The sequence below is a fragment of the Gorilla gorilla genome, chromosome 6 (genome assembly GCF_029281585.2).
Source record: "Gorilla gorilla gorilla isolate KB3781 chromosome 6, NHGRI_mGorGor1-v2.1_pri, whole genome shotgun sequence".
NCBI lineage: Eukaryota > Metazoa > Chordata > Mammalia > Primates > Hominidae > Gorilla > Gorilla gorilla.
Window position 1 is genome coordinate 13,709,061 of NC_073230.2, and position 26,070 is coordinate 13,735,130.

General features: G+C 47.9%; 1 protein-coding gene across 2 annotated transcripts in view; it reads left to right on the plus strand.

Moving 5' to 3' along the window:
* The first annotated feature begins 9,168 nt into the window (after nucleotides 1–9,168).
* The window catches only part of DAGLB (diacylglycerol lipase beta), a 39,487-nt gene continuing 22,585 nt past the window's right edge, over nucleotides 9,169–26,070 (plus strand). Inside the window, exons 1-5 of one of the 2 annotated variants that reach the window (XM_019030638.4) lie at nucleotides 9,169–9,957; nucleotides 11,267–11,418; nucleotides 20,764–20,935; nucleotides 22,274–22,532; nucleotides 24,330–24,452. In XM_019030638.4, the coding sequence (XP_018886183.2) occupies nucleotides 9,728–9,957; nucleotides 11,267–11,418; nucleotides 20,764–20,935; nucleotides 22,274–22,532; nucleotides 24,330–24,452 (936 nt within the window). In that variant the 5' untranslated portion in view covers nucleotides 9,169–9,727. The remainder of the gene's footprint in view (nucleotides 9,958–11,266; nucleotides 11,419–20,763; nucleotides 20,936–22,273; nucleotides 22,533–24,329; nucleotides 24,453–26,070) is intronic. The other variant, XM_019030639.4, reaches the window with a different exon arrangement.

Genomic DNA, 26,070 nt, shown 5'->3' on the forward strand with positions numbered 1-26,070 from the left:
CCCGAGTAGCTGGGACTACAGGCGCATACCACCACGCGAGGCTAATTTTTTGTATTTTTAGTAGAGACAGGGTTTCACTGCGTTGCCAGGATGGTCTCAATCTCCTGACCTCATGAACCGCCTGCCTCGGCCTCTCAAAGTGCTGGGATTACAGGCGTGAGCCACCGGGCCCAGCCGAAATTTTACTTCTTAAGAAAATTTGTGGGCTGGGCGCAGTGGGTCACACCTTTAATCCCTACACTTTGAGAGGCTGAAGTGGGTGGATCACTTGAGGCCAGGAGTTCCAGACCAGCCTGAAACTGGACATGGTGAAACCCCGTCTCTACTAAAAATACAAAAATTAGCCAGGCATGGTGGCATGCATCTGTAATCCCAGCTACTCAGGAGGCTGAGGCACGAGAATCGCTTGAACCCAGGAGATGGAGGTTGCAGTAAGTGGAGATTGCACCACTGCACTCCAGCCTGGGCTACAGAGGGAGACTCCATCTGGAAAAAAAAAAAAGAAAAGAAGCAAAAAATTGTGGCTCATGCCTGTAATCCTAGCACTTTGGGAGGCTTGAGGCCAGGAGTTCAAGACTAGCCTGGGCCACATGGCAAAACCCAGTCTCTACTAAAAATGCAAAAAAATTAGCCAGGTGTGGTGGCACGTGCCTATAGTCTGAGCTACTCAGGTGGCTGAGGTGGGAGGATCGCTTGAGCCTGGGAGGTGGAGGTTGCAGTGAGCCAAGATCACACCACTGTACTGCAGCCTGCAGGACAGAATGAAACACTGTCTCAAAAATAAAATAAAATTTGTATACTACCAGTTTCCCAAAAGAGATTTCTTTGAAATTAAATTGTTTTGTAGGGTTTTGTTATTGTTTGTAACATTAAGTTCACAATACCTTTACTTATACTAACAAAAGTTTATGTAGAAACATTATCTTATTGCTAAGTACAAATCCTGTTTTTAAAAGAACTATTACTTTTAAGAATTTGGCAGGCATGAGGCAGGGCATGGTGGCTCATGCCTGTAATCCCAGCACTTTGGGAGGCCGAAGCGGACGGATCACCAGAGATCAGGAGTTTGAGACCAGCCTGTCCAACATGGTGAAACCCCATCTCTACTAAAAATACAAAAAAAAAAAAAAAAAAATTAGCTGGGTGTGGTGGTGTGTGCCTGTAATCCCAGCTACTCGGGAGGCTGAGGTCGGAGAATCGTTTGAACCCAGAAGGCAGAAGTTGCAGTGAGCTGCGATCGCACCACTGCACTCCAGCCTGGGTGACAGAGTGAGACTCTGTCTCAAAAAAAAAAAAAAAAAAAAAGGATTTGGCAGGCATGGTAGCTCATGCCTGTAATCCTAGCACTTTGGTTTGGGAGGACAAGGTGGGTGGATCGCTTGAGCTCAGGAATTTGACCAGCCTGGGCAACATGGCAAAACCCGTCTCTACAAAAAATACAAAAATTAGTCAGGTGTTGTGCTGTGCACCTGTAGTCCCAGCTACTTAGGAGACTGAAGCAGGAGGATCACTTGAACCTTGGGAAGTCGAGGCTACAGTGAGCCGAGATTGGGCCACTGTGTTCCAGTGTGGATGACAAAGTAAGACCCTGTCTAGGAAAAGAAAAAAAAAAAAAAAAAGTCGAGGCCAGGAGCAGTGGCTCACGCCTGTAATCCCAGCACTTTGGGAGGCCAAGGCGGGCAGATTACAAGGTCTGGAGTTCGAGACCAGCCTGGCCAACATAGTGAAAACCTGTCTCTACTAAAAATACAAAAAATAAGCCTGGTATGGTGACACGCCTGTAGTCCCACCTACTCGGGAGGCTGAGGCAAGAGAATCACTTGAACCCAGGAGGCAGAGGTTGCAGTGAGCCGAGATCTACCACTGCATTCCAGCCTGGGCAACAGAACGAGACTCCGTCCTCCCCGCTCCCCCAAAAATAAATAAATAAATAAATATATATATATACGATCATAGGCACAACCTACTACTGAATTAATGGTGGCTCAGCGTTTTGGTTATATATTTGCATGCCACACATACGTATCATGATATGTTTGTGTATATGTAATTACGGAGAGATTAGGCAAAGTTGAACAAGCATCATTTGAAAATAAACTTTGTTTTCATGCATACATAAAATTAGAGAACTTGTTTTACCTCACCTTTAAGTTTTAAATAGTTTATTTATTTTATTTATTTTTTTCAGATGGAGTCTTGCTCTGTCGCCCAGGCTGAAGGGCAGTGGTGGGATCTCAGCTCACTGCAACCTCCGCCTCCCAGATTCAAGTGATTCTCGTGCCTCAGCCTTCCAAGTAGCTGGGATTACAGGTGCCCAACACCATGCCTGGCTAGGTTTTTTGTATTTTTTAGTAGAGATGGGGTTTCCTCATGTTGGCCAGGCTGGTCTCGAACTCCTGACCTCAAATGATCCGCCTGCCTCAGCCTCCCAAAGTACTGTGATTACAGGCGTGAGCCACCGTGCCTGGCCCAGTCTTGGGTACTTTAAAGAAACTCCTAGATGGCATATTTCATCCATAGATACTACATTGTAGTCCTAATTGATAAAGACTTTTTATCACACCAACAAAGTTAGTAATTCTTTTTTTTTTTTTTTTTTTTTTTTTGAGAGTGAGTCTTGCTCTGTCACCCAGGCTGGAGTGCAGTGGCGAGATCTCGGCTCACTGCAAGCTCCGCCTCCTGGGTTCACGCCATTCTTCTGCCTCAGCCTCCCGAGTAGCTGGGACTACAGGCGCCCCCCCCAGCAAGCCCGGCTAATTTTTTCTATTTTTTTTTTAGTAGAGATGGGGTTTCACCGTGTTAGCCAGGGTTGTCTTGATCTCCTGACCTCGTGATCTGCCCGCCTCGGCCTCCCAAAGTGCTGGGATTATAGGCGTGAGCCACCGCCCCTGGCTAGTAATTCTTAAATATCATCTAACAGTCTATGTTCAAATTTTCCTGTCTCAAAAACATCTTTTTACCTCTGATCAATGGTGTCCAGCAAAAAAAAAAAAAACAAAAAAAACCCAAAAACATATTTTTTATGGTTTGTCAATTTGAAGAACATCCAAAGTCTGCATGTAGCAGAAGCAGATTATCACTTTTTTTCTTTCTTTCCTTTTTTTTTTTGGAGAGAGGGTCTCTCTCTGTTGCCCAGGCTGGGGGGCAGTGGTGCCATCATAGCTCACTGCAGTCTTTAACTCCTTTAACTCCTGGGCTCAAGCAATCCTCCCACCACAGCCTTCTGAGTACTTAGGACTACAGGCCCATGCCAAGACACCTGGCCAATTCTTAAAGTTCTTGTAGAGACGGAGGTCTCACTATGTTACCCAGGCTGGTCTCCAACTCCCGGGCTCAAGTGATCCTCCCGCCTCAGCCTCCCAAAATGCTGGGATTACAGGTGTGAGTCACCATGCTCAGCCTGGCCCACTTTTACAACTAAAGGCTTAAAACTCACCAGCAACAGCCAGGCTTTTAGAGTATATAGTAGTGTGTGCTGTGGTGGTATTTAGTAACTAACCCATCAAAAAAACTAACATATGCACATATATACATACTTTTTTTTTTTTTTTTTGAGTTGGAGTCTCACTCTGTCGCCAGGCTGGAGTGCAGGGCGCGATCTCAGCTCACTGCAACCTCTGCCTCCCAGGGTCAGCGATCCACCTGCCTCAGCCTCCTGAGTAGCTGGGACTACGGGTGCGCACCACCACGCCCAGCTAATTTTTGTATTTTTAGTAGAGACGGGGTTTCACCGTGTTGGCCGGGATGGTCTGGATCTTTTGACCTCGTGCCCTATCCGCCTCGGCCTCCCAAACTGCTGGGATTACAGGCGTGAGCCACCATGCCCGGCCTATACACATACATTTATTGTACATTTTACTGATTCAAAGAATGTTGTGTTGGAGATCCCCCAAACCACCTTCAAGTTGAGTGATTTTTTTTTTTTTTGAGACGGAGTCTCTCTCTGTCACTCAGGCTGGAGTGCAACTGCAATCTCGGCTCACTGCAACCTCTACCTCCTGGGTTCAAGGGATTTTCCTGCCTCAGCCTCCCAAGTACCTGGGATTACAGGTGCATGGCACCACGCCTGGCTAATTTTTATATTTTTAGTATCACCATGTTGGTCAGGCTGGTCTCCAACTCCTGACTTCAAGTGATCTACCTGCCTCGGCCTCCCAAAGTGCTGGGATCACAGGAGTGAGCTACTGAGCCCGGCCACGTTCTATGATTTGCTAGAAGCACTCAGACTCAGAAAGGCTGTCATACTTATGGTTGTAGCTTATTACAGTGAATGGATATGGATTCAAATCAGCAAAGGAAAAGGTGCATAGGGCAGTGTCTGGGAGACGCCAGGCATAAGCTTCCTTTCACAGTGGAGTCATATATATATCCTTAATTTGCCCAGCAACAATGTGTGACAACATGCACAAAGTATGTCCAACTAGGGAAGCTTCCCTGAGCCTGGGTGTCCAAGGGATTTTATTAGGCTCAGTCATGTAGGCATGGAGCATCCGTGTGACTCACCTTACCTACTCAGTCTCCAGCCGCCCACCCAGAGGTTAACCTAATACAGCATGGCGCAAGGCTGCCACCACCAACCCACTGTTAGCATAAACTACTAGATGTTGCCCAAGGCCTGAGATATACAAATACACTCCTATCAAGGAGAATATTCCAAGGGCTCAGAAGTTATGTTTTAGGAGCCGGTCAAGAGCCAATCCTCTCTTTAGAATGTGCATACCCCAGACCTGTTGTGATAACACTGTGCTGCATAGATGTGTAGCAGATAATTTATTACACAAATAATAATGATAATGACATATAATACTCTTTACTATAATTCCAGATTTCCAGATAGCCTGTCACAGATGCTTTTTTTTTTTTTTTTTTTTTTTGAGACAGTCTTGCACTGTCGCCCAGGCTGGAGTGCAGTGGCACGATCTCAGCTCACTGCAACCTCCGACTCCCAGGCTCAAGTGATTCTCCTGCCTCAGCCCCCCGAGTAGCTGGGACTACAGGTGCCTGTGCCACCATGCCCGGCTAATTTTTGTATTTTAGTAGAGATAGGGTTTCACCATGTTGGCTAGGCTGGTTTCGAACACCTGACCTCAAGTGATCTGTCCACCTCGGGCTCCCAGAGTGCTGGGATTACAGGTGTGAGCCACCGCACCTGGTCAATGCCCAGAATTTTCATCAGCCCAATGAAATACCCTTGTCTAAAAATATATTTGCTCACAGACCTTGCAAGCTTGTATTTTACTTTTATTATTATTAGTTTCATTTATTCTGAAACTTTTGGTACAGATCTTGCAATGTTTTTACTTTTTCTTTTAAGAGACAGGGTCTCGCTATGTTGCCCAGGCTGGTCTCAGCCTCAAGCCAGCTTGCCATCTGGCTGATGTTGCAATGTTAACATTAATTTCCTGGTACTGTTCTCTGACTTCCATCTTCTCCTTCCCAAGCCCTGCCATACCACTCCAGCCCCACCCCTGCCTCTCATTCCTTCTACTTACTCTTTTTTTTTTTTTTTTTTTGAGACAAAGTCTTGCTCTGTCGCCCAGGCTGAAGTGCAGTGGCGTGATCTCAGCTCACTGCAACCTCTGCCTCCCAGGTTCAAGTGATTCTCCTGCCCCAGCCTCCCGAGCAGCTGGGATTACAGGCACGTGCCACCACGCCCAGCTAATTTTTGTATTTTCAGTAGAGATGGAGTTTCACCATGTTGGCCAGGCTGTTCTCGAACTCCCGACCTCAAGTGATCCGCCTGCTTCAGCCTCCCAAAAGTGCTGGAATTACAGGCATCAGCCACCGCGCCTGGCCCCACTTACTCTACACATAATCAGTTATTCATTCATTGAGAATTTAAGAATGCCTAGAATGTGCTCTATTACATTCATAGGAGTGAATAAGATGGACAAGGTGCCTCTGCTCGTGAAACTTACACTTTTAAGGGAGGAGGTAAGAGATAATAAACATGATGTAATGTCAGGGGCTCATTATGTGCCATGAAGGAAACTAAAGCAGCGTAAGGAACAGAGACTGACAGTTTTGCTGTTTTAGCTAAGGTGGTCAGGGAAGGCCTCTTTGATGCAGTGACACTTGAGCTCAGGCCTGAATGAAGTGAGAGATAGAAATGAGGCAGGAGCGGGGCACCATGGCTCACACCTGTAATCCCAGCACCTTGGGAGGCCGAGGTGGGCGGATCACTTGAGGTCTGGGGTTGAAGACCAGCCTGGGCAACATGGCGAAACCCTGTCTCTACTAAAAATACAAAAATCAGGCCGGCCACGGTGGTTCACGCCTGTAATCCCAGCACTTTGGGAGCCCGAGGCGGGTGGATCACGAGGTCAAGAGATCGAAACCGTCTTGGCCAACGTGGTGAAATCCGTCTCTGCTAAAAATACAAAAATTAGCCGGGCGTGGTGGCCCATGCCTGTAGTCCCAGCTACTAGGGAGGCTGAGGCAGGAGAATCACTTGAACCCAGGAGGCGGGGGTTGCAGTGAGCCGAGATCGTGCCCTACACTCCAGCCTGGCGACAGAGCGAGACTCCGTCTCAAAAAAAAAAAACAAAAAAACAAAAAAAACAAAAACAAAAAAAGAGGCAGGAGAGGCTGGGTGCGGTGGCTCACACCTGTAATCCCAGTACTTTGGGAAGCTGAGGTGGGCGGATCACTTGAGGTCAGGAGTTCGACACCAGCCAAGGCCAACATGGCAAAACCCTGTCTCTACTAAAAATACAAAAATTAGGTGTGCATGGTGGCATATGCCTATAATCCCAGCTACTCAGAATGCTGAGGCAGGAGAATCGCTTGAACTCAGGAGGCTGAGGTTGCAGAACTCAGATCGCGCCATGGCACTCCCACCTAGGCGACAGAACAAGACTCCATCTCAAAAAAAAAAAAAAAAAGAAAATGAGGCAGGAGAATCAGGAATGAGGGTAATCAATGGTTAACAAGGGTTAAGGCATAAGCAAAAGATCAGCAGGTGCAGCCAGTTCTGGGCAAGATAAGGCAGCATAGAGGCCACATCTGCACTTCTGTGATAACAAGACAGAAGTTTCCACTTCAGCCATGAGTGTTAACCACATTCTTTCTGCTTAATGAAGACCCTAATTGAGGGGTCTCTTGAGCTGCGTGCTCTTGAGCTTCGTGTCAATCTGTGCTTTTTACTCCATTTGTTTGTCTTTTGATGATTTGTTTTGTTGTTGTTGTTGCTTTGTGGGGTTTTTGTTGCAATTTTTATTTACTTATTATTTTTGAGATGGAGTTTTGCTCTTGTTGCCCAGGCTGGAGTGCAGTGGTGTGATTTTGGGTCACTGCAACCTTCATCTCCTTGGTTCAAGCAATTCTCCTGCCTCAGCCTCCCGAGTAGCTGGGATTACAGGCATGTGCCACCACATCCAGTTAATTTTTAGGAGAGACGGGGTTTCGCCATGTTGGCCAGGCTGGTCTTGAACTCCTGACTTCAGGTGATCCTCCTGCCTCAGCCTCCCAAAGTGTTGGGATTACAGGCATGAGCCATCGTGCCTGGCCTAGTTTTTGTATTTTCAGTAGAGACAGGGTTTCGCCATGTTGGCCAGGCTGGTCTTGAACCCCTGACCTCAGGTGATCCACCCGCTTCGGCCTCCCCAAAGTGCTGAGATTACAGGCGTGAGTCACCGTGCCCGGCCTTGTGTTGCAGTTCTCAGTTCAACGCGCAAGCACCTGACCAACTCACAGCGAAGACTTTCCATCCAGTAACAGAAAACCTGCAGGAGGACTATTCCTGGCAGAGGAAACACAGAATGTAGAACCCCTGGAGCAAAAATGACCCTGATGTCTTTTCAGAGGGGGAAAAGGCAGCAGGCAGTGGGGTGGGTGATAAAGGCGAATAGTAACCAGGGAGACAGATAAATGAGCCCTTACAAACTTTTGATGTGTGACTACCAGGGAAAGGCCTTTGCCAGGGGCTGGAGTGTAATTTTTTTTTTTTTTTTTTTTTTTGAGACAGAGTCTTGCTCTGTTGCCAGGCTAGAGTGCAGGGTGCGATCTCGGCTCACTGCAACCTCCGCCTCCCAGGTTCAAGCGATTCCCCTGCCTCAGCCTCCCAAATAGCCGGGACTACAGGTGCGTGCCACCACACCTGGCTAACTTTTTTTTTTTTATTTTAGTAAAGACGAGGTTTCACCATGTTGGCTAAGATGGTCTCGATCTCCTCCTGACCTCGTGATTCGCCCACCTTAGCCTCCCAAAGTGTTGGGATTACAGGCGTGAGGCACCGCGCCTGGCCTGGAATGTAATTTTATGCACAAAGTGCAGCCTTGCAAAGTCCCAGGCAGGGTGCAGGCTTTATCTGAAGGTTCACAAAGTCACCCTGGCTGCTGAAGAGGGCACAGCAGAATGAGAAAGCACAGTGGGGTGATGAGCCCAGGCAGGAGATGAAGGTGGCTCAGATCAGGGTGGGGCAGTGGGGGTACTGAAAAGCGCTCAGACCCCACCCCGCCAGCTGCAGGGTGGTTTCAGACCCTGAACTCGAGGGGGTTCCTAACACGGGCTCCTTACAGCAAGGGGCACAGATGGAAGCAATGTTGTCCCATGCTTGCAAGTCTCACAGACCGGGATATGAGTCCCACACCTGCCATTGACAGCCTGGGTCTCTGGGCTAGCTAATTCCTCCAGGCCTGAAGACTCCCTCCTTATAAAGTGAAAATTTCGGTCAGGTGTAGTGGCTCACGCCTGTAATACCAGCACTTTGGGAGGCTGCGGCGGGAGGACGGTTTGAGGCCAGGAGTTCAAGACCGGCCTGGGCAACAGAGTGAGACTCCCGTCTCTACAAAAAATAGGAAAATTTATGGAGAAACCCCATCTCTACTAAAAATACAAAATTAGCTGGGCATGGTGACACATGCCTGTAATCCCAGCTACTCAGGAGGCTGAGGCAGGAGAATCGCTTGAACCCAGGAGATGGAGGTTGTGGTGAACCAAGATCGCGCCATTGCACTCCAGCCTGGGGCAACAAGAGCAAAACTCCGTCTCAAAATAAATAAATAAATAAATAAAAATAAATTAGCCGGGAGTGTGGCACGTGCCTTTGGTCTCAGCTACTCAGGAGGTTGAGGTGGGAGAGTCGCTGGAATCCAGGAGTTCAAGGCGGCATTCAGGAGTTCAAGGCTGCAGTGAGTCATGATTGCGCCACTGCACTCCACCCTGAACGACAGAGCCATAAGCTGCCTTAAACAAACAGACAAACAGGGCCGGGCGCGGTGGTTCACGCCTGTAATCCTAGCACTTTGGGAGGCCCAGGCGGGCGGATCACTTGAGGTCAGGGGTTCGAGACCAGCCTGGCCAACATGGTGAAACTTCGTCTCTACTAAAAATACAAAAATTAGCCGTGGTGGCGCGCTCCTGTAATCACAGCTACACCGGAGCCTGAGGCAGGTGAATCGCTTGAGCCCGGGAGGCGGAGGATGCAGTGAGCCGAGATCACACCCACTGCACTCCAGCCTGGGAACTGAGCGAGACTCCGTCACCAAAAAACAAACAAACAAAAAAAACACAAAAGGAAAAGGAAATATCACCAGAACGGATATCACTGCACTTTTCACGAAAAAGAAAAAGGAAATACCACAACGGATTTCACCGACCGGCAGACCCGCAATCGACTCAACCAGCGCCTTCCGGATCAGCGTTTCTGCGCAGGCGCAGACAGCTCCGGCGGGAGAGGTGGTGTGGGGCTCAGTGCGCGTGCGCCGATCTCGGCCTCGGCGTGAGCATGCGCAGGTCCCCGCGCTCGCTGCGTTTGCGCTTGAGCGCCGATAATTTGGTGGCGGCGTCCGGTGGGTGCTGGTCTGTTCTCGGTGAGCGGCGCGCGGGGTCTCTCCTGAGTGCGAGCTGCGGGACCTTCGCCATGCCGGGGATGGTACTCTTCGGCCGGCGCTGGGCCATCGCCAGCGACGACTTGGTCTTCCCAGGGTTCTTCGAGCTGGTCGTGCGAGTGCTGTGGTAAGGACGGCGGCTATGGGGGCGGTGGAGCGCACCGGGGAGGGAGCGGGGGGCGAGCTGTCCCTTGAGACGGTGACAGAAGTGGCTTCCCAAGCACTGTCGCGGTCCCAGCGCTGGCCACGCATCCTCTTATCGAGTTCTCACCACCGCCCGAAGAGGTGGGCAGTGGTGCTGTGTCCATTTGACGGATGACAAACCGAAGCCCCTAGAGTGTGTGGGCTGGACCCGGGGGACAAACAGGGGGTCTGGAAGTCCGCGCAGCAGGACGCGAGCACCCCTTTGTGTGCAGCGCCGAGACCTGGCCCTGGGGTGCCGCGAGGGTGTTACCGCCGGCAAAAGCCTTGGCCTCGAGGTCTCCTTTCTTGAGGCGGGAGCAGCCACTTGTGCCCTTCCTTCCCTTTGTACGGGGCACTTGAATCTGCAACACGAAAGATAGGAAAAAATACCGAGCCGGTTGTGGCTGCATTTCGTGAGAAGCAGACAGGCTCAACATACAACGCTGTTGTCTTTCAAAGTGTGGAATCAGTGGGAAGTGGCATTGGTACTTGAAGTCTGTTCCCAGAGGATCTGTGCAGAGAATGAATCATTGTTATGAAAAAGTAGATTCTTGGCTGGGCGCCGTGGCTCACGCCTGTTATCTCAGCACATTGAGAGGCTGAGACGGGAGGGTTGCTTGAGGGCAGGAGTTTGAGACCAACCTGGGCAACATAGTGAGACCTCTGTTCTTTTTATTTTTTTGAGACAGGGTCTCACTCTACTACCCAGGCGGGAGTGCAGTGGTGCGATCACCACTCACTGCAGCCTCAACCTCCTGGGCTCAAGCGATCTTCCCACTTCACTCTTCCAAGTAGCTGGGACCACAGACTCGTGCCACCACGCCCAGCTAACTTTTTCTATTTTTTGTAGAGATGGAGTCTCACCGTGTTGCCCAGGCTAGTGTCCAACTCTTGTGCTCAAGTGATCCTCCTGCCTTGGCCTCCCAAAGTGCTGGGATTACAGACGTGAGCCACCGTGCTGGGCCTAGATATTTTATTGTTGGCAGTTATATTCCAGGCCAGGTGCAGTGACTCATGCCTGTAATCCCAGCACTTTGGGAGGCCAAGGCAGGAAGATCACTTGAAGCCAGGAGTTCAAGACCAGTCTGGGCAACATAGCAAGACCCTGTCTCTACAAAAAGAAAATTATATTCCAAAGTGAACCTTGCCTTGTTTTGGAAAATATTAACTCATTTTATTTCTTTGTATCATGTTCTACACAACAGCTCCTTGGATTTCATTTCTGACCCTTCCCTTTTTTTTTTTTTTGCCAGGTGGATTGGCATTCTGACGTTGTATCTCATGCACAGAGGGAAGCTGGACTGTGCTGGCGGAGCCTTGCTCAGCAGTTACTTGATCGTCCTCATGATTCTCCTGGCAGTTGTCATATGTACTGTGTCAGCCATCATGTGTGTCAGCATGAGAGGTAAAAAGTAGCCTTTTCTATTTGATACCTATTTTTTTATAGTTTTATTGAGATATAATTCACATACCATACAGTTCACTTCTGTAAACTTTCCAATTCAACAGTTTTTAATATAATCACAGAGTTGTGCAGCCATCACCACCATCAAGTTTATAACATTTTCTTCACTCCTGAAAGAAATCCTGTACCAGGCGGGACACAGTGGCTCATACCTGTAATCCCAGCACTTTAGGAAGCCGAGGTGGGTGGATCACTTGAGGCCAGGAGCATGAGACTAGCCTGGCCAACACAGTGGAACCCCATCTCTATGTCTCTACTAAAAATAGAGAAAATTATGTTGGTGCATGCTTGTAATCCCAGCTGCTAGGAAGCTGAGATCACGCCACCGTACTCCAGCCTGAGTGACAGAGTGGAGACTCTGTCACAAAACGGAAAGAAAGAGATCCCATACCCATTAGCAGTCACTCCTCATTTTCCCCAAACTCTCCCAACCCTAAGCATTCACTAATTTGCTTTCTGTCTGTGTACATTTGCCTATTGTGGACATCATATAAGTGGAATTTATTCACTGTGTGTCCTTTTGGTCTGGTTTCTTAAACTTGGCATAATGTCTTCAAGGTTCATCCATGTTTTAGCATGTATCAGTACTTCATTTTTATGGCTGAATAAGAGCATCGAATGAATGGACCACATTTTATTTATCCCTTTGCCATTTGGTAGGCATTTGGATTGTTTCCATTTTTCACCTATTACGAATAGTGCAGCTATGAACATTTGCATACAAGTGTTTATACAGACATGTTTTCATTTCTCTTGAGTGTGTACCTAGGAGTGAATGGCTGGATCATGTGTTAATGCTCTGTGAAACCTTTTGAGGAACTGCCAGACTTTTCCAAGCAGCTGTACCATTTTACGTTCCCACCAGCAGTGTATAAGGGTTCTAATTGCCCAACGCTCTTATTATATGACTTGTTAATTATAGCCATCCTAGTGAATGTGAAGTGGTAGCTCATGATTTTGTTTTGTTTTGTTTTGTTTTTTTTGAGACGGAGTCACGCTCTGTCACCCAGGCTGGAGTGCCATGGCGCAATCTCGGCTCACTGTAACCTCTGCCTCCCGGGTTCAAGTGATTCTCCTGCCTCAGCCTCCCGAATAGCTGGGGCTACAGGCCATTTGTTTTTTGTCTCACGGCTTTGAGGAACATTTCTTTGATGACTAATGATGTTGAGCATCCTTTCATTTGCTTATTGCTCATTTGTGTATCATTTTTGTGGAAATGTCTGTTCAGATCTTTTGCCCAATTTTAGACTAGGCTATTGATCCTTTTATTTTTTATTTTTATTTTTTGAGATAGAGTCTCCCTCCGCTGCGCAGGCTGGAGTGCAGTGGCGTGCTCTCTGCTCACTGCAGCCTCCGTCTCCTGGGTCAAGTGATTCTCGTGCCTCAGCCTCCCATGTAGCTGGGATTATAGGCACCCGCTACCACGCCTGGCTAATTTTTGTATTTTTAGTAGAGATGCGGTTTTACCATGTTGGTCAGGCTTGTCTCGATCTCCTGACCTCAAGTGATCCACCCGCTTCGACCTCCCAAAGTGCTAGGATTACAAGTGTGAGTCACTGTGCCTGGCCCCTTTTATTTTTACATTGTGAGGGTTACAACTATTTTGTTGTTGTTAGAGACAGTGTCTTGCTCTGTTGCCCAGGCTAGAGTGCAGTGGCGCAGTCATAGCTCACTGCAGCCTCAAATACCTGGGCTCAAGCAATCCTCTCTTCTCAACCCCCAAGTAGCTGGAAGTACAGGCACGTGCCACCATACCTGGCTAATTTTTTTTATTTTTATTTTTTGTAGAGACAGGGTCTTGCTATATAGCTTAGACTGATCTTGAACTCCTGGGCTCAGGTGATCCTCTCGTCTCGGTCTCCCAAAATGCTAGGATTACAGGGGTGAACCACCGCGTCTGATCACCTATTCTTCATATTTTTTTATATGTGTTACAGTTTTCTGTAGATAACCATTTATCTGAGAATGTCTCCAGAAGTCTTGGAAACCTTCCCTGTTGGATTCCTCTGCTTCATAGGATGATGTGAGCACTGTGGTGACTAATAAAGGAATGCATTCATAGAAACGATTCATTGGTCAGAGGCAGGGCTGTGTGACATGCCACCATCCGCCATGTTTTAGTCTTTTGTCACTGCTTGAATTGGGATGGACGAGGTATGCATATCAGATATATGCTGGTGGTGGAGGTGCACTGGGAGGCGCTGGTGATACAGTGAGTGACGGCATCAAGATCTTGACAGTTTGGAATAAAGGACTGAAATGTAAAAGGTGTTAGCTCATGGGAGCAATGTAGAGGGTAGAAATGTTAGCAGCAACATCTTTCATGAGAAAAAGACCTTAGGGTTTGGGATGACCAGCAAGAGTGGCATGTGCCTGATTACCACAGTAACATAGAAAACAGAGCTCTGTGTATTTTATTTTACTTTTTTCTTTTGAGACAGAGTTTTGCCCTTGTTGCCCAGGGCTAGACTGCAATGGCGTAATCTCAGCTCACTGCAACCAACCTCTGCCTCCCAGATTCAAACAATTCTGCCTCAGCCTCCCAACTAGCTGAGATTACAGGCACGTGCCACCACACCCAGCTAATTTTTTTGTATTTTTAGTAGAGACAAAGTTTCTTTTTTTTTTTTTTTTTGTATTTTTAGTAGAGACAAAGTTTTTTGTTTTTTGTTGTTTTTTTTTTTTTTCCCGGATGGAGTCTCGCTCTTTCACCCAGGCTGGACTGCAGTGGCACTATCTCTATCTCGGCTCACTGCAAGCTCCGCCTCCTGGGTTCACGCCATTCTCCTGCCTCAGCCTCCCAAGTAGCTGGGACTACAGGTGCCTGCCACTGCGCCTGGCTATTTTTTTTTTTTTTTTGTATTTTTAGAAGAGACGGGGTTTCACTGTGTTAGCCAGGATGGTCTCCATCTCTTGACCTCGTGATCTGCCCGCCTCAGCCTCCCAAAGTGCTGGGATTATAGGCGTGAGCCACTGCACCTGGTCTAGTAGAGACAAAGTTTAACCATGTTGGCCAGGCTGGTCTCGAACTCCTGACCTCAGCTGATCCACCCACCTCATCCTCCCAAAGTGCTGGTATTACAGGTGTGAGCCACCGCACCCAGCTAGCTCTGTGTATTTTAGTATGCCTCTAGAAACATCCACGCAAGGAGGCTGGATTGATGGAGGCTCCACGTTTGTGTTGGCCCCCAAATGTAGGCTGTCATTGGTGCCAGATGCTTAAGGAAAGAAAGAAACCATGTGTACAGTGTGGCTTCAGCGCTGGGAAGCTTCTTATTGAAGGTGAAGTATGGAGACTGGTGTCATTTCAGATACAGCATTATCTAACTTATTTGCCCTTTTTTGTTCATCTCACATTCTGGTTAGACCACTGAGTTTGTGGCTGTAATAGCAGGATCAGAGTGGAAGCAGTCGGTGTACTTTTTTTTTTTCCCTTACATGTTTGTTTGTGTTGAGATATTTTTGGTGTTGGGACGCCTTTACCTCCCTGTGAGGGATGCTCATATTCACTCCATTCCCTCCTCCTAGACACTCGTACGATGCTTGCATCATCATGTACTTGTGGTCAGAGCTCAGAAGTCATCTGTGGGTTGTTGGAGTGTTCTGGGTTGTCTATCCCACAGCCTCCTCCAAACAGAACCCTGTTTTGTTTTGCCCCCATCCCACACATACCAAGTATGCGTCAGAGAAGCAGACCCTAGGCCGGGCTCACGTATCAGTGATCGGTTCAGGAATGGACACATGATCCAGTTTGGCCCAGTGAGAGTCAGGGAGAGTTTGGTGGAAGGTTCTGGGGAAGTGCTTCCTTGCCCCTCTAGGAAGGATCCAAAAGCCATTTATCATGGCTCTCCTGGCTGAAGCTGCGTCTCCACTCACAGCCCAAGGCAAGCTGACATACAGAGCAGGGGAGAGCTGGGAGAAGCACAAGGAGATGGAGCCTTGTCTCGGTCAGGGCAGCCCCGATGCCGTCTTGCTTCTGCACTCAGTCCCTCGAGTCACTGTGGCCCTTCCTGCTTTTCAGCCAGTTTGAGTTGAATTTTCTGTAACTTGTGGCTAGAGATATCCCAGCCGAACTGAAAACAGTATTTTATAAAAACATGTTCGTTTAATTGTCAGTTTGTTACACATAACATCATATGCCTTATTAAAAATATGTATTGAAGGCCAGGCGCGGTGGCTTACACCTGTAATTCCAGCACTCTGGGAGGCTGAGGCGGGTGGATCACGAGGTCAGGAGATCAAGACCATCCTGACTAACACGGTGAAACCCTGTCTCTTCTAAAAATACAAAAAATTAGCTGGGCCTGGTGGCGGGCCCCTGTAGTCCCACCTACTCAGGAGGCTGAGGCAGGAGAATCGCTTGAACTCGGGAGGTGGAGGTTGCAGTGAGCCGAGATCGCGCCATTGCACTCCAGCCTGGACGACAGAGTGAGACTCCGTCTCAAAAAAAAAAAAAAAAAGAAAAAAATGTTTGTTTAATTGTCAGTTTGTGGCCGGGCGCGGTGGCTCACGCCTGTAATCCCAGCACTTTGGGAGGCCGAGGCGGGCGAATCACGAGGTCAGGAGATCGAGACTATACTGGCTAACATGGTGAAACCCCGTCTCTACTAAAAAAGTTCAAAAAATTAGCCAGGCGTGGTGGCAGCCACCTGTAGTCCCAGCTACTCGGGAGGCTGAGCCAGGAGAATGGCATGAACCTGGGAGGCAGAGCTTGCAGTGAGCCGAGATCGCGCCACTGCACTCCAGCTTGGGCGACAGAGCGAGACTCCATCTCAAAAAAAAAAAAAAATTGTCAGTTTGTTACACGTAACGTCATATGCCTTATTAAAAATATGTATTGAAGGCTGGGAGCAGTGGCTCATGCCTGTAACCCCAGCACTTTCGCAAGAGGGAAACTCCATCCCCCCCCTCAAAAAAAAAAAACCAGTGGTCAGTAGGAAAATGGGCAAAGAACATGAACATGTAAAGGAAATATAAATGATTGATTGATTGATTGATTGATTGATTGATTGATTTTGAGATGGAATCTCCCTCTGTTACCCAGGCTGGAGTGCAGTGGTGGGATCTCAGCTCACTGCAACCTCCACCTCCCAGGTTCAAGCAGTTCTCCTGCCTCAGCCTCCCAATTAACTGGGATTACAGGCACACACTACCATGCCTGTCTAATTTTGTGTTTTTTTGTAGAAACCATGTTGGCCAGACTGGTCTCGAACTTCCCGCCATGGCCTCCCAAAGTGTTGGGATTACAGGCATGAGCTACTGCACCCGGCCGACATAGCTAACTTCCGTTGTCCCTTTTGTTTCATAAATCAAGTCCCAATAGTCTGTCATCTGAGCTGAAAGAATGCTTCTTTAGCTTTTGGCTGATACTCCTCTCTGAAAGGAACATCACAAGATGTGGAGGGAACATTTGGAGCAGGTGGAATTCAGTCCTCTCCATCCAGAAGACTGATCCTCTTCTTCTGTAGCTCAATTGAGGAAAACTTTTTTTTTTTTTTTTTTGGAGACGGAGTTTCGCTTTTGATTCCCCAGGATGGAGTGCAGTGACATGATCTCGGCTCACCGCAACCTCCGCCTTCTGGGTTCAAGTGATTCTCCTGCCTCAGCCTCCCAAGTAGCTGGGATTACAGGCATGCACCACCACACCTGGCTAATTTTATATTTTTAGTAGAGACGGGGTTTCTCCATGTTGGTCAGGCTGGTCTTGAACTCCAGGTGATCTGCCCACCTCAGCCTCCCAAAGTGCTGGGGATTACAAGCCTGAGCCACTGCGCCCGGCATTTGAGGAAAACTTTGATACTGTGGTAGTTTCTTTTTTTTGTTTGTTTTTTGAGACAGAGTCTCTCTCCATTACCCAGGCTGGAGTGCAGTGGCGTGATCTTAGCTCACTGCATCCTCTACCTCTTGGGTTCGACTGATTCTCCTGCCTCAGCCTCCCGAGTAGGTGGGATTACAGGCGCCCACCACCATGCCTGGCTAATTTTTGTATTTTTAGTAGAGATGGGTTTTTGCCATGTTGGCCAGGCTGGTCTCGAACTCCTGACCTCAGGTGATCCACCCGCCTTGCCCTTCCAAATTGCTGGGATTATAGGTATGAGCCACCGCACCCGGCCTAGTTTCTATTTTTTATTTGAAAACCTCCCAAATGAAATCCTACTGTTGCACCTTGTGGGAGGTTTGATTAGGGATGGTCCACCCTTATGACTACCATGTTTTGACAGAAGAACACTTTTGACATACAAAGTCTGCCTTGTGCCATGTGTGGCTTTGATTGTGGGATGCCTCCTTGTATCTCCTCTGTGTTTATATCCCAAGAGCTCATTGCTAAGCTGGGTCAGAGAAGATTGCAGCATTGGCTGTAGGAGTTGAGTGTACTGATTCTGGGACCTAGGCCTTCCTTTCATTGCTCTTCCATAAGTGGCTGTGTCTGATGATGGATGATAGGTTTACTTAACCAAGACGGTGGTGAGGACATTACATTTAGGAATGCAGCTGTGCTTGTCGGTTATGGGGCCAGCAACCTTAGGAAGCCTGCTGCGGCAGCCAGGTCCATACTAGCATCTGTTTTTCTTAAGGAAAAATAAAAGGGAAAGGTTTTCTTTTTTCCTTTTTTTTCTTTTTGAGATAGAGTCTCACTCTGTCGCCCAGGCTGGAGTGCAGTGTCACAGTCTTGGCTTACTGCAACCTCCGCATCCTGGGTTCAAGCAATTCTCTTGCCTCAGCTTCCTGAGTAGCTGGGACTACATGAGCACACCACCATGCCTGGCTAATTTTTTATATTTTAGTAAAGATGAGGTTTCACCATGTCAGCCAGGCTGGTCTCAAACTCCTGAGCTCAGACAGTCCATCCACCTCGGCCTCCCAAAGTGTTAGGATTACAGGCGTGAGCCACCGCACCCGGCCAGAAATTTTTTCTAGGCAGGCAAAACCGTGTAAAGGAGATTTTCTCAGTACCGTCATCATCATCATCATCTTTTTAAAAAAATAATCAGAGATGAGGTCTCTCTGTGTTCCCCAGGGTGGTCTCGAACTCCTGGGCTCAAGCAATCCTCCTGCCTTGGCCACCCAATGTGCTGGGATCAATATCTTATTTTCTGGAACCTTAATCAGAGCAACTCCATGTCTTGATTCCTTGTCTGTGTATTTCATTAATGCAGTATCAGCAGTTGTCATCACAGTTGGAGTTTCAGGTCCAGGTGCTGCTGACATTAGGATGTGTCTGTTTTTAGAATCCCAGCCCTCCAGGAAGCAGTGTGTATGCAGATACTGTTTCCTGTTTCTCTGGGGTGTTTGGCTATTGTTATAACAAGCTCCAAATATAGGACTGTGTTTTTTTTCTTTTTCCACATACCTGCACCCTTTCCCCCTCAGAGAGGTTAGTGTTACAATTACTTAGCTTATAAAATTTTGTCTTTGTGCAAAAAATGAGGCTTAGTGCCTAATATTTTATTTATTTATTTATTTTTGCATTTTTAAAATTATTTTTATACTTTAAGTTCTATGGTACATGTGCACAACATGCAGGTTTGTTACATATGTGTACATGTGCCATGTTGGTGTGCTGCACCCGTTAATCGTCATTTACATTAGGTATATCTCCTAATGCTATCCCTCCCTCCTCCCCCACCCCACGACAGGCCCCGGTGTGTGATGTTCCCCACCCTGTGTCCAAGTGTTCTCACTGTTCAATTCCCACCTATGAGTGAGAACATGCGGTGTTTGGTTTTCTGTCCTTGCGATAGTTTGCTCAGAATCATGGTTTCCAGCTTCATCCGTGTCCCTACAAAGGACATGAACTCATCCTTCTTTATGTTAGTGCCTAATATTTTAAAATGTAACTATTTCAGTCATTCTAACAGAAGATAATTTTTTGAATTTAAAAGCTATTTCCTGGTAGGGTGCTGTGGCTCATGCCTGTAATCCCAGCATTTTGCGAGGCAAAGGCGGGCAGATCACTTGAGGTCAGGAGTTCAAGACCAGCCTGGCCAACATGGTGAAACCCAGTCTCTACTAAAAATGCAAAAATTAGCCAGGTGTATTGCCTCTAATCCCAGCTACTAGGGAGGCTGAGGCAGGAGAATCAGTTGAACCTGGGAGGCGGAGGTTGTGGTAAGCTGAGATCACACTACTGCACTCCAGCCTGGGTGACAGAGTGAGACTCCATCTAAAAAAACAAAAACAAAAATTAACCGAAAAACCCCCACAAAAAAACAACTGTCTATGGGACTATGAGGCCTATTTCAGCGTGGTGGTGTGCACCTGTAGTCCTAGCTACCCGAGAGGCTGAGGTGGGTGGATCACTTGAGCCTGAGAGGTGGAGGCTGCAGTGAGTCATGATTGTGCCACCACACTCCAGCCTGGGCAAGAGAGTGAGACCTTGTCTCCAAAAAAAAAAGGTAGCTATTACGCTCTCTGAGCTTCAGTTTGCTTGCTCATACGTAAAATGAGATAATGACTAACCCAGTCATTGTGGGGATTAAAGAACTACGCGCATAAAGTGTTTTAGGATGGTGTCTAGAACAATATAGGTCTCAAAGGGACGTGGAGCTTATTTTCCTGGCTGTTAGAACTTGGGTGACCATATATCCCTGTTTGCCTGGGACAGTTCTGTTTTGTGCCTGTTGTCTCAGCATAATTATTACTATTATTATTATTATTTTTTTTTTGAGATGGAGTCTTGCTCTGTCGCCCAGGCTAGAGTGCAGTGGCGCAATCTCAGCTCACTGCAACCTCCGCCTCCCGGGTTCAAACGATTCTCCTGTCTCAGCCTCCCTCGCAAGTAGCTAGGATTACAGACGCCCGCCACCGCGCCTTGCTAATTTTTTAATTTTTAGTAGAGATGAGGTTTCACCATGTTGGCCAGGCTGGTCTCGAACTCCTGACCTCAGGTGATCTACCTTCCTTGGCCTCCTCCCAAAGTGCTGGGAGTACAGGTGTGAGCCACCGCGCCCGGCCCCAGCATAATTATTAATAGTCCCCTTTTTTCCTCTCAGTATACCAGTTGGGGCCATGATTATATTGTCACCCCAGTGAGAACCCAGAAGTGTTTTTAATCCCTGGTAAATCTTAAAAAAGAGCCCAGGACTTTTTGTCACGTTTCCCATCCTCATTTTCTCACTTGTTGTCTGACTTAGGTGCTGATTACCAGTTATAAGTAGAAAAAGTCAGGAGGCAGGTGTGTGCACAGTACAAATGTATGCTCTGCAAAAACTGTATTTTTGCAAAAAGGAAGCTCTTCATCTCTGAGGAAGCAACTGAGCAGTCGGAACATTTTTTGTATTTCAGGAACGATTTGTAACCCTGGACCGCGGAAGTCTATGTCTAAGCTGCTTTACATCCGCCTGGCGCTGTTTTTTCCAGAGATGGTCTGGGCCTCTCTGGGGGCTGCCTGGGTGGCAGATGGTGTTCAGTGCGACAGGACAGTTGTAAACGGCATCATCGCAACCGTCGTGGTCAGGTGACATCTACCTTCTTCTCTTTGAGTTTCAGTGGATTTGAGGCATAGGTGAACAAACCCTTCTAACATGACAGAGAGTCCAACGTCCCTCGGACTTCCTCAAATAGTTAGAAATTGGAGTTAGTTTCTGCGTAACTCATGAAAATTTAGAGACACTGTTTATCCATGAAATACAACTCGTCTTTCGTTATGCACGTATTGATGTAGATTTCTTTCCTTACTGGTTCTTTATTTTCTACATTCCCTTCTGTCTCTCTCTCTTTTTTTTTTTCTTTTTTTCTTAAAGTCTTTTATTCCTAACCCTTCTCTTATAAGAATTCGGAAGAAAACCAAAGACCAAAACCAGAGCAAAAACTAAAACTAAAGGTATGAAAAGAGATACGGTGTCCAGAAGTGGGACAGGGAATAATATTCTAGAACAATAAGGTTTTCGTGTTTTCTAGGCTAAAAATCTTAGAGATGATCCAGTCCCGCCCCCTTAACACCCTCTGTTCTAAATAAGGAATCAGACCTGGGCTGTTGCTGCGTTTCTCGAGTCACACCGCCAGGGGGCAGCAGAGCCCCTTCGGGAGGGGCATTTCCCAGTTGCGTGTGCTCGTCAATCCGGCGTCTTGCAGTGTGGAAATATTTAAACATATAGATGAGAGGCCTAACAGAGTACTCTGTGATACCTTCATGAGAAGAGCCCTGAGGCACCGAAGGGGAAGGGCGTATGTCATGGTCCCAGGGCCATATGGAGAAGAAGTGCCCGCTGCTTCCGGGCCCAGGCTGCAACTCTGCCCAGCAGACACCTCCCTGTTCCTTCTGTGGCCTTTACTGTTAGGGCAGGGCCTGGGTTAACCATTGATTCATAAGGAACTTTTTTTTTTTTCTTTGAGACGGAGTCTCCCTCTGTCACCAGGCTGGAGTGCAGTGGCGCCTCCTCGGCTCAGTGCAATCTCCGACTCTCTGGTTCAAGCAATTCTCCTGCCTCAGCCTCCTCAGAAGCTGGGACTACAGGCACGCGCCACCACACCCAGCTAATTTTTGTGTTTTTAGTAGAGACGGGGTTTCACCATGTTGGCCAGGCTGGTCTCGATCTCCTGACCTCGTGATCCGCCCGCCTCAGCCTCCCAAAGTGCTGGGATTACAGGTGTGAGCCACCATGCCCAGCCTCATAAGGAACTTTCTAGAAGAAAGTTGCTTGCTCAGGCAGGTTCCAGGAGAGCTGCATGTTCCTCGGTAACAGAACCCTCCGTGGTAGAGACTCAGAAACTGAACCTGGAGGAGGGACCCCCGACACCTGCGTCTGGGCTGGGGCCCGCAGTCACCGAGCCTTTTTCTCTCTCTGTCTTGCAGTTGGATCATCATCGCTGCCACAGTGGTTTCCATTATCATTGTCTTTGACCCTCTTGGGGGGAAAATGGCTCCATATTCCTCTGCCGGCCCCAGCCACCTGGATAGTCATGATTCAAGCCAGTTACTTAATGGCCTCAAGACAGCAGCTACAAGCGTGTGGGAAACCAGAATCAAGCTCTTGTGCTGTTGCATTGGGAAAGACGACCATACTCGGGTTGCTTTTTCGAGTACGGCAGAGCTTTTCTCAACCTACTTTTCAGTAAGCCGAGGGGATCTGGTTTGGTCTGTTTCTTCTGTTTCAGTAAATGCTTCTGATGGAGCCGGTCCCTCTGTTCCCATAAAACAGCGTTTGAGAACTGGCGTCTTTGGGTGTGTGGGGGGTGGCGGGAGACCCTCTGTCTGTGATGAGCCCTCCAGGGAGCAGTTAACTGCAAGAGCCACACCTTCTCAGACCCTGTGTCCCAATAGGACATGTCTTCGTATTGACACCCACTCACTACCCTGTCAAAATGCTGGATTAGCCTGTAAGGAACCACATAACGGACGCTGTACCCTTTGAGAATAATTTGCAGCTGCTGTTGAGCAGATACCAAGCACAGGCAGTGGCATGAATCGAGGTTGGAATCAGATAGTGAGTGACTTCTTACGACTTTGTATCATGATGGAAATGATCGACGATGCTACTTTTGGAAGACAGTTTGAATAGATGATTGCAGCACAGAAGGGAGCGTCATTCTAGAGCGAGTTCTTCCGCAATTTGAAAATGCTTGTTTTTTTTTTCACATGCAGCGTGTCATCTTTTTATATGACATTCTCTGCTAAATGCTGTTAAATTCCATACTGAGATGAGGTAACGGAGGAAGAGTTCTCTGCTTATCCTGCACACCTGCCAGTCTCTCTTCCCACCTCTGTGCTATCCGACTTGGCACCATTCAGGGCTGGTCCTGGAGCCTGACACCAAGTCATAGCAGCAGCCTCCGTAGAGGGAAGAGGGAAGCGTGTCCCCTCAGTAACTTAAAGAAGTGCTTAAACCTAGTCTTAAGATATCTGGAAGAGGGAAGAAGAGAAGCTGGTTATTTCTAGAGGATGTCGTAATCTACATCACAGGCAGAATTGATGGCTCAGTGGCTGAGTGGCCAGTATATTGTCTTTTTTTTTTTCTGAGACAAGGTCTCGTTTTGTCACCCGGGCTGGAGTGCAGTGGCGCCATCTTGGCGTAACCTCCACCTCCTGTGTTGAAGAGATTCTCCTGCCTCAGCGTACTGAGTAGCTAGAGTACTACAATAGCTGGGATGACAGGCACCTGCCACCACGCCCAGCTAATTTTTGTATTTATAGTAGAGACGGGGTTTCACCATGTTGGCCAGGCTGGTCTTGAACTTCTGACCTCAGGTGATCCGCCCACCTCGGCCTCCCAAAGTGCTGGGATTACAGGCGTGAGTCACCGCACCTGGCAGTATATTGTCCATTCTTACGGGCCACAAGTACCCGGAGGTGATTGAGAATTCCTAATTCCTCCATTTCCTGGAGAAAAAGGACATGTCAGGCCCAAGAAGACTCACTGTCTGTTGCTTTCCCAGCTTGGGGTCCTTTATGAGGCTTGCCATACCCTGTGAGTATGAGTTTAGTCTCATAAATCTCTACCATCCACTGTGTTTCAACAAAACCTTCCCAGCATCTTGAGAAATGAGAGTATAAATGTGGGCTAAAATGGTGCATTGCTACAAAAACGGACAATTTATCCATTGATTTCTCCACTTTACAAAATATTTGAAGTAGATTAAAAATAGTTGAGTCACGTGAAGTGAAATTTTAAGACAGATGAATAGCATTTTTATATTCTCCAGTGGACTTGTCTGAGGGCAGGATGTGAAAACATATTCAGGTCACATAGAGAAGCACTCCTGCCAGGAGCAGGCTTTTTAACATACCTCTGTGTCTAGAAATGTCTCTGTGTGTGCGTGAATGCCTATCAACTCTAGAAGACTGGATTTTAGGGAACCCGGGGGCGGTGCCTGCTGGGTTTTATGACAGGCCATTGTGGTTTCCCACCCAGGACACAGATCTGGTGCCCAGCGACATTGCGGCGGGCCTCGCCCTGCTTCATCAGCAACAGGACAATATCAGGAACAACCAAGAGCCTGCCCAGGTGGTCTGCCATGCCCCAGGGAGCTCCCAGGTGAGCCTGGCTTCATGGAGTGTCCAGTTCTGACACTTACACCTTTTGATGGGTCTTCAGAATCATACAGCTAACCTGTAGCAATTTCTTCCTTCCTTCCTTCCCCTTTCCCCTCCCCTCCCCTCCCCCTCCTCCCCTTCCCTCCCCTCCTCCACTTTTTTTTTTTTTTTTTTTTTTAAGACGGAGTCTCGCTCTGTCGCCCAGGCTGGAATGCAGTGGCACAATCTCGGCTTACTGCAAGTTCTGCCTCCCAGGTTCACACCATTCTCCTGCCCCAGCCTCCTGAGTAGCTGGGACTACAGGCGCCTGCCACCACACCTGGCTAATTTTTTTTCTTGTTTTTAGTAGAGACGGGGTTTCACCGTGTTAGCCAGGATGGTCTCGATCTCTTCACCTCGTGATCTGCCCACCTCAGCCTCCCAAAGTGCTGGGATTACAGGCGTGAGCCACCGCACCCAGCCTCCCCTCCCCTTTTTTTCTTTTTCTTTTTTTGAGATGGAGTTTTGCTCTTGTTGCTCAGGCTGGAGTGCAATGACACAATTGGCTCACCACAACTTCCACCTCCCGGGTGATTCTCCTGCCTCAGCCTCCTGAGTAGCTGGGATTACAGGCGCATGCCACCACACTCAGCTAATTTTTTGTATTTTTAGTAGAGACGGGGTTTTGCCATGTTGGCCAGGCTGGTCTCAAACTCATGACCTCAGGTAATCTGCCTGCCTCGGCTTCCCAGAGTGCTGGGATTACAGGCATGAGCCACCACACCGGGCCTATTTTTCATTTTTTTAACTTTTATTTTAGGTTCAGGGGTACATGAGCAGGGTTGTTACACCGGTAAACTCATGTCACGAAGGTTTATTGTACAGATTATTTTGTCACCCAGGTACTAAGCCTAGGACCCTACAGCAGTTTCATTAGCAGCAGGGTTGGAATCTGATTGGCAGCTTCCACTGGTTGTATTGCATCACCTGTTAGGTGAGGCATCTTCGTATCACCTGGAGTTCAGGTAGTGGGAACCCATTCCTGGCCACTTTATCATCCATCATATCTTTATTTTTTATTTTATTTTTTGAGACAGAGTCTCTGTCACCCAGGCTGGAGTGCAATGGCATGATCTTGGCTCACTGCAACCTCTGTCTCCTGACTTCAAGCAATTCTCCTGCCCCAGCCTCCACAGTAGCTGGGACTACAGGCGTGCACCACCACGCCCAGCTAATTTTTGTATTTTTAGCAGAGACGGGGTTTCACCATGTTGGCCAGGCTGTTCTCGAACTCCTAGCCTCAAGTGATTTGCCGGCCTTGGCCCCCCAAAGTGCTGGGATTACAGGCGTGAGCCACTGCATCTGGCCACATTTATCATATCTTTGAAGGCTTATGTTTTAGGAAATTTGCTGTTCAATTCTATGCATTAGAACAATTCCTCCTGGGATGGGGACTGCGATTCTCCCTGGGTGTGTTTGCTTTCTTCTCTGGGGCTGGGGGCAGAAGCAGTTCAGCTTTGCTTGGTGATAATTTTCCTGCCACAGGTTGTTATGTTTTTGAGAAAGAAAATTGCACATAGACGGTATGTATCTTCGCTGCTCCGGGTTAAGCCACTCAGTTCTTGACAGCTCATGTGTGG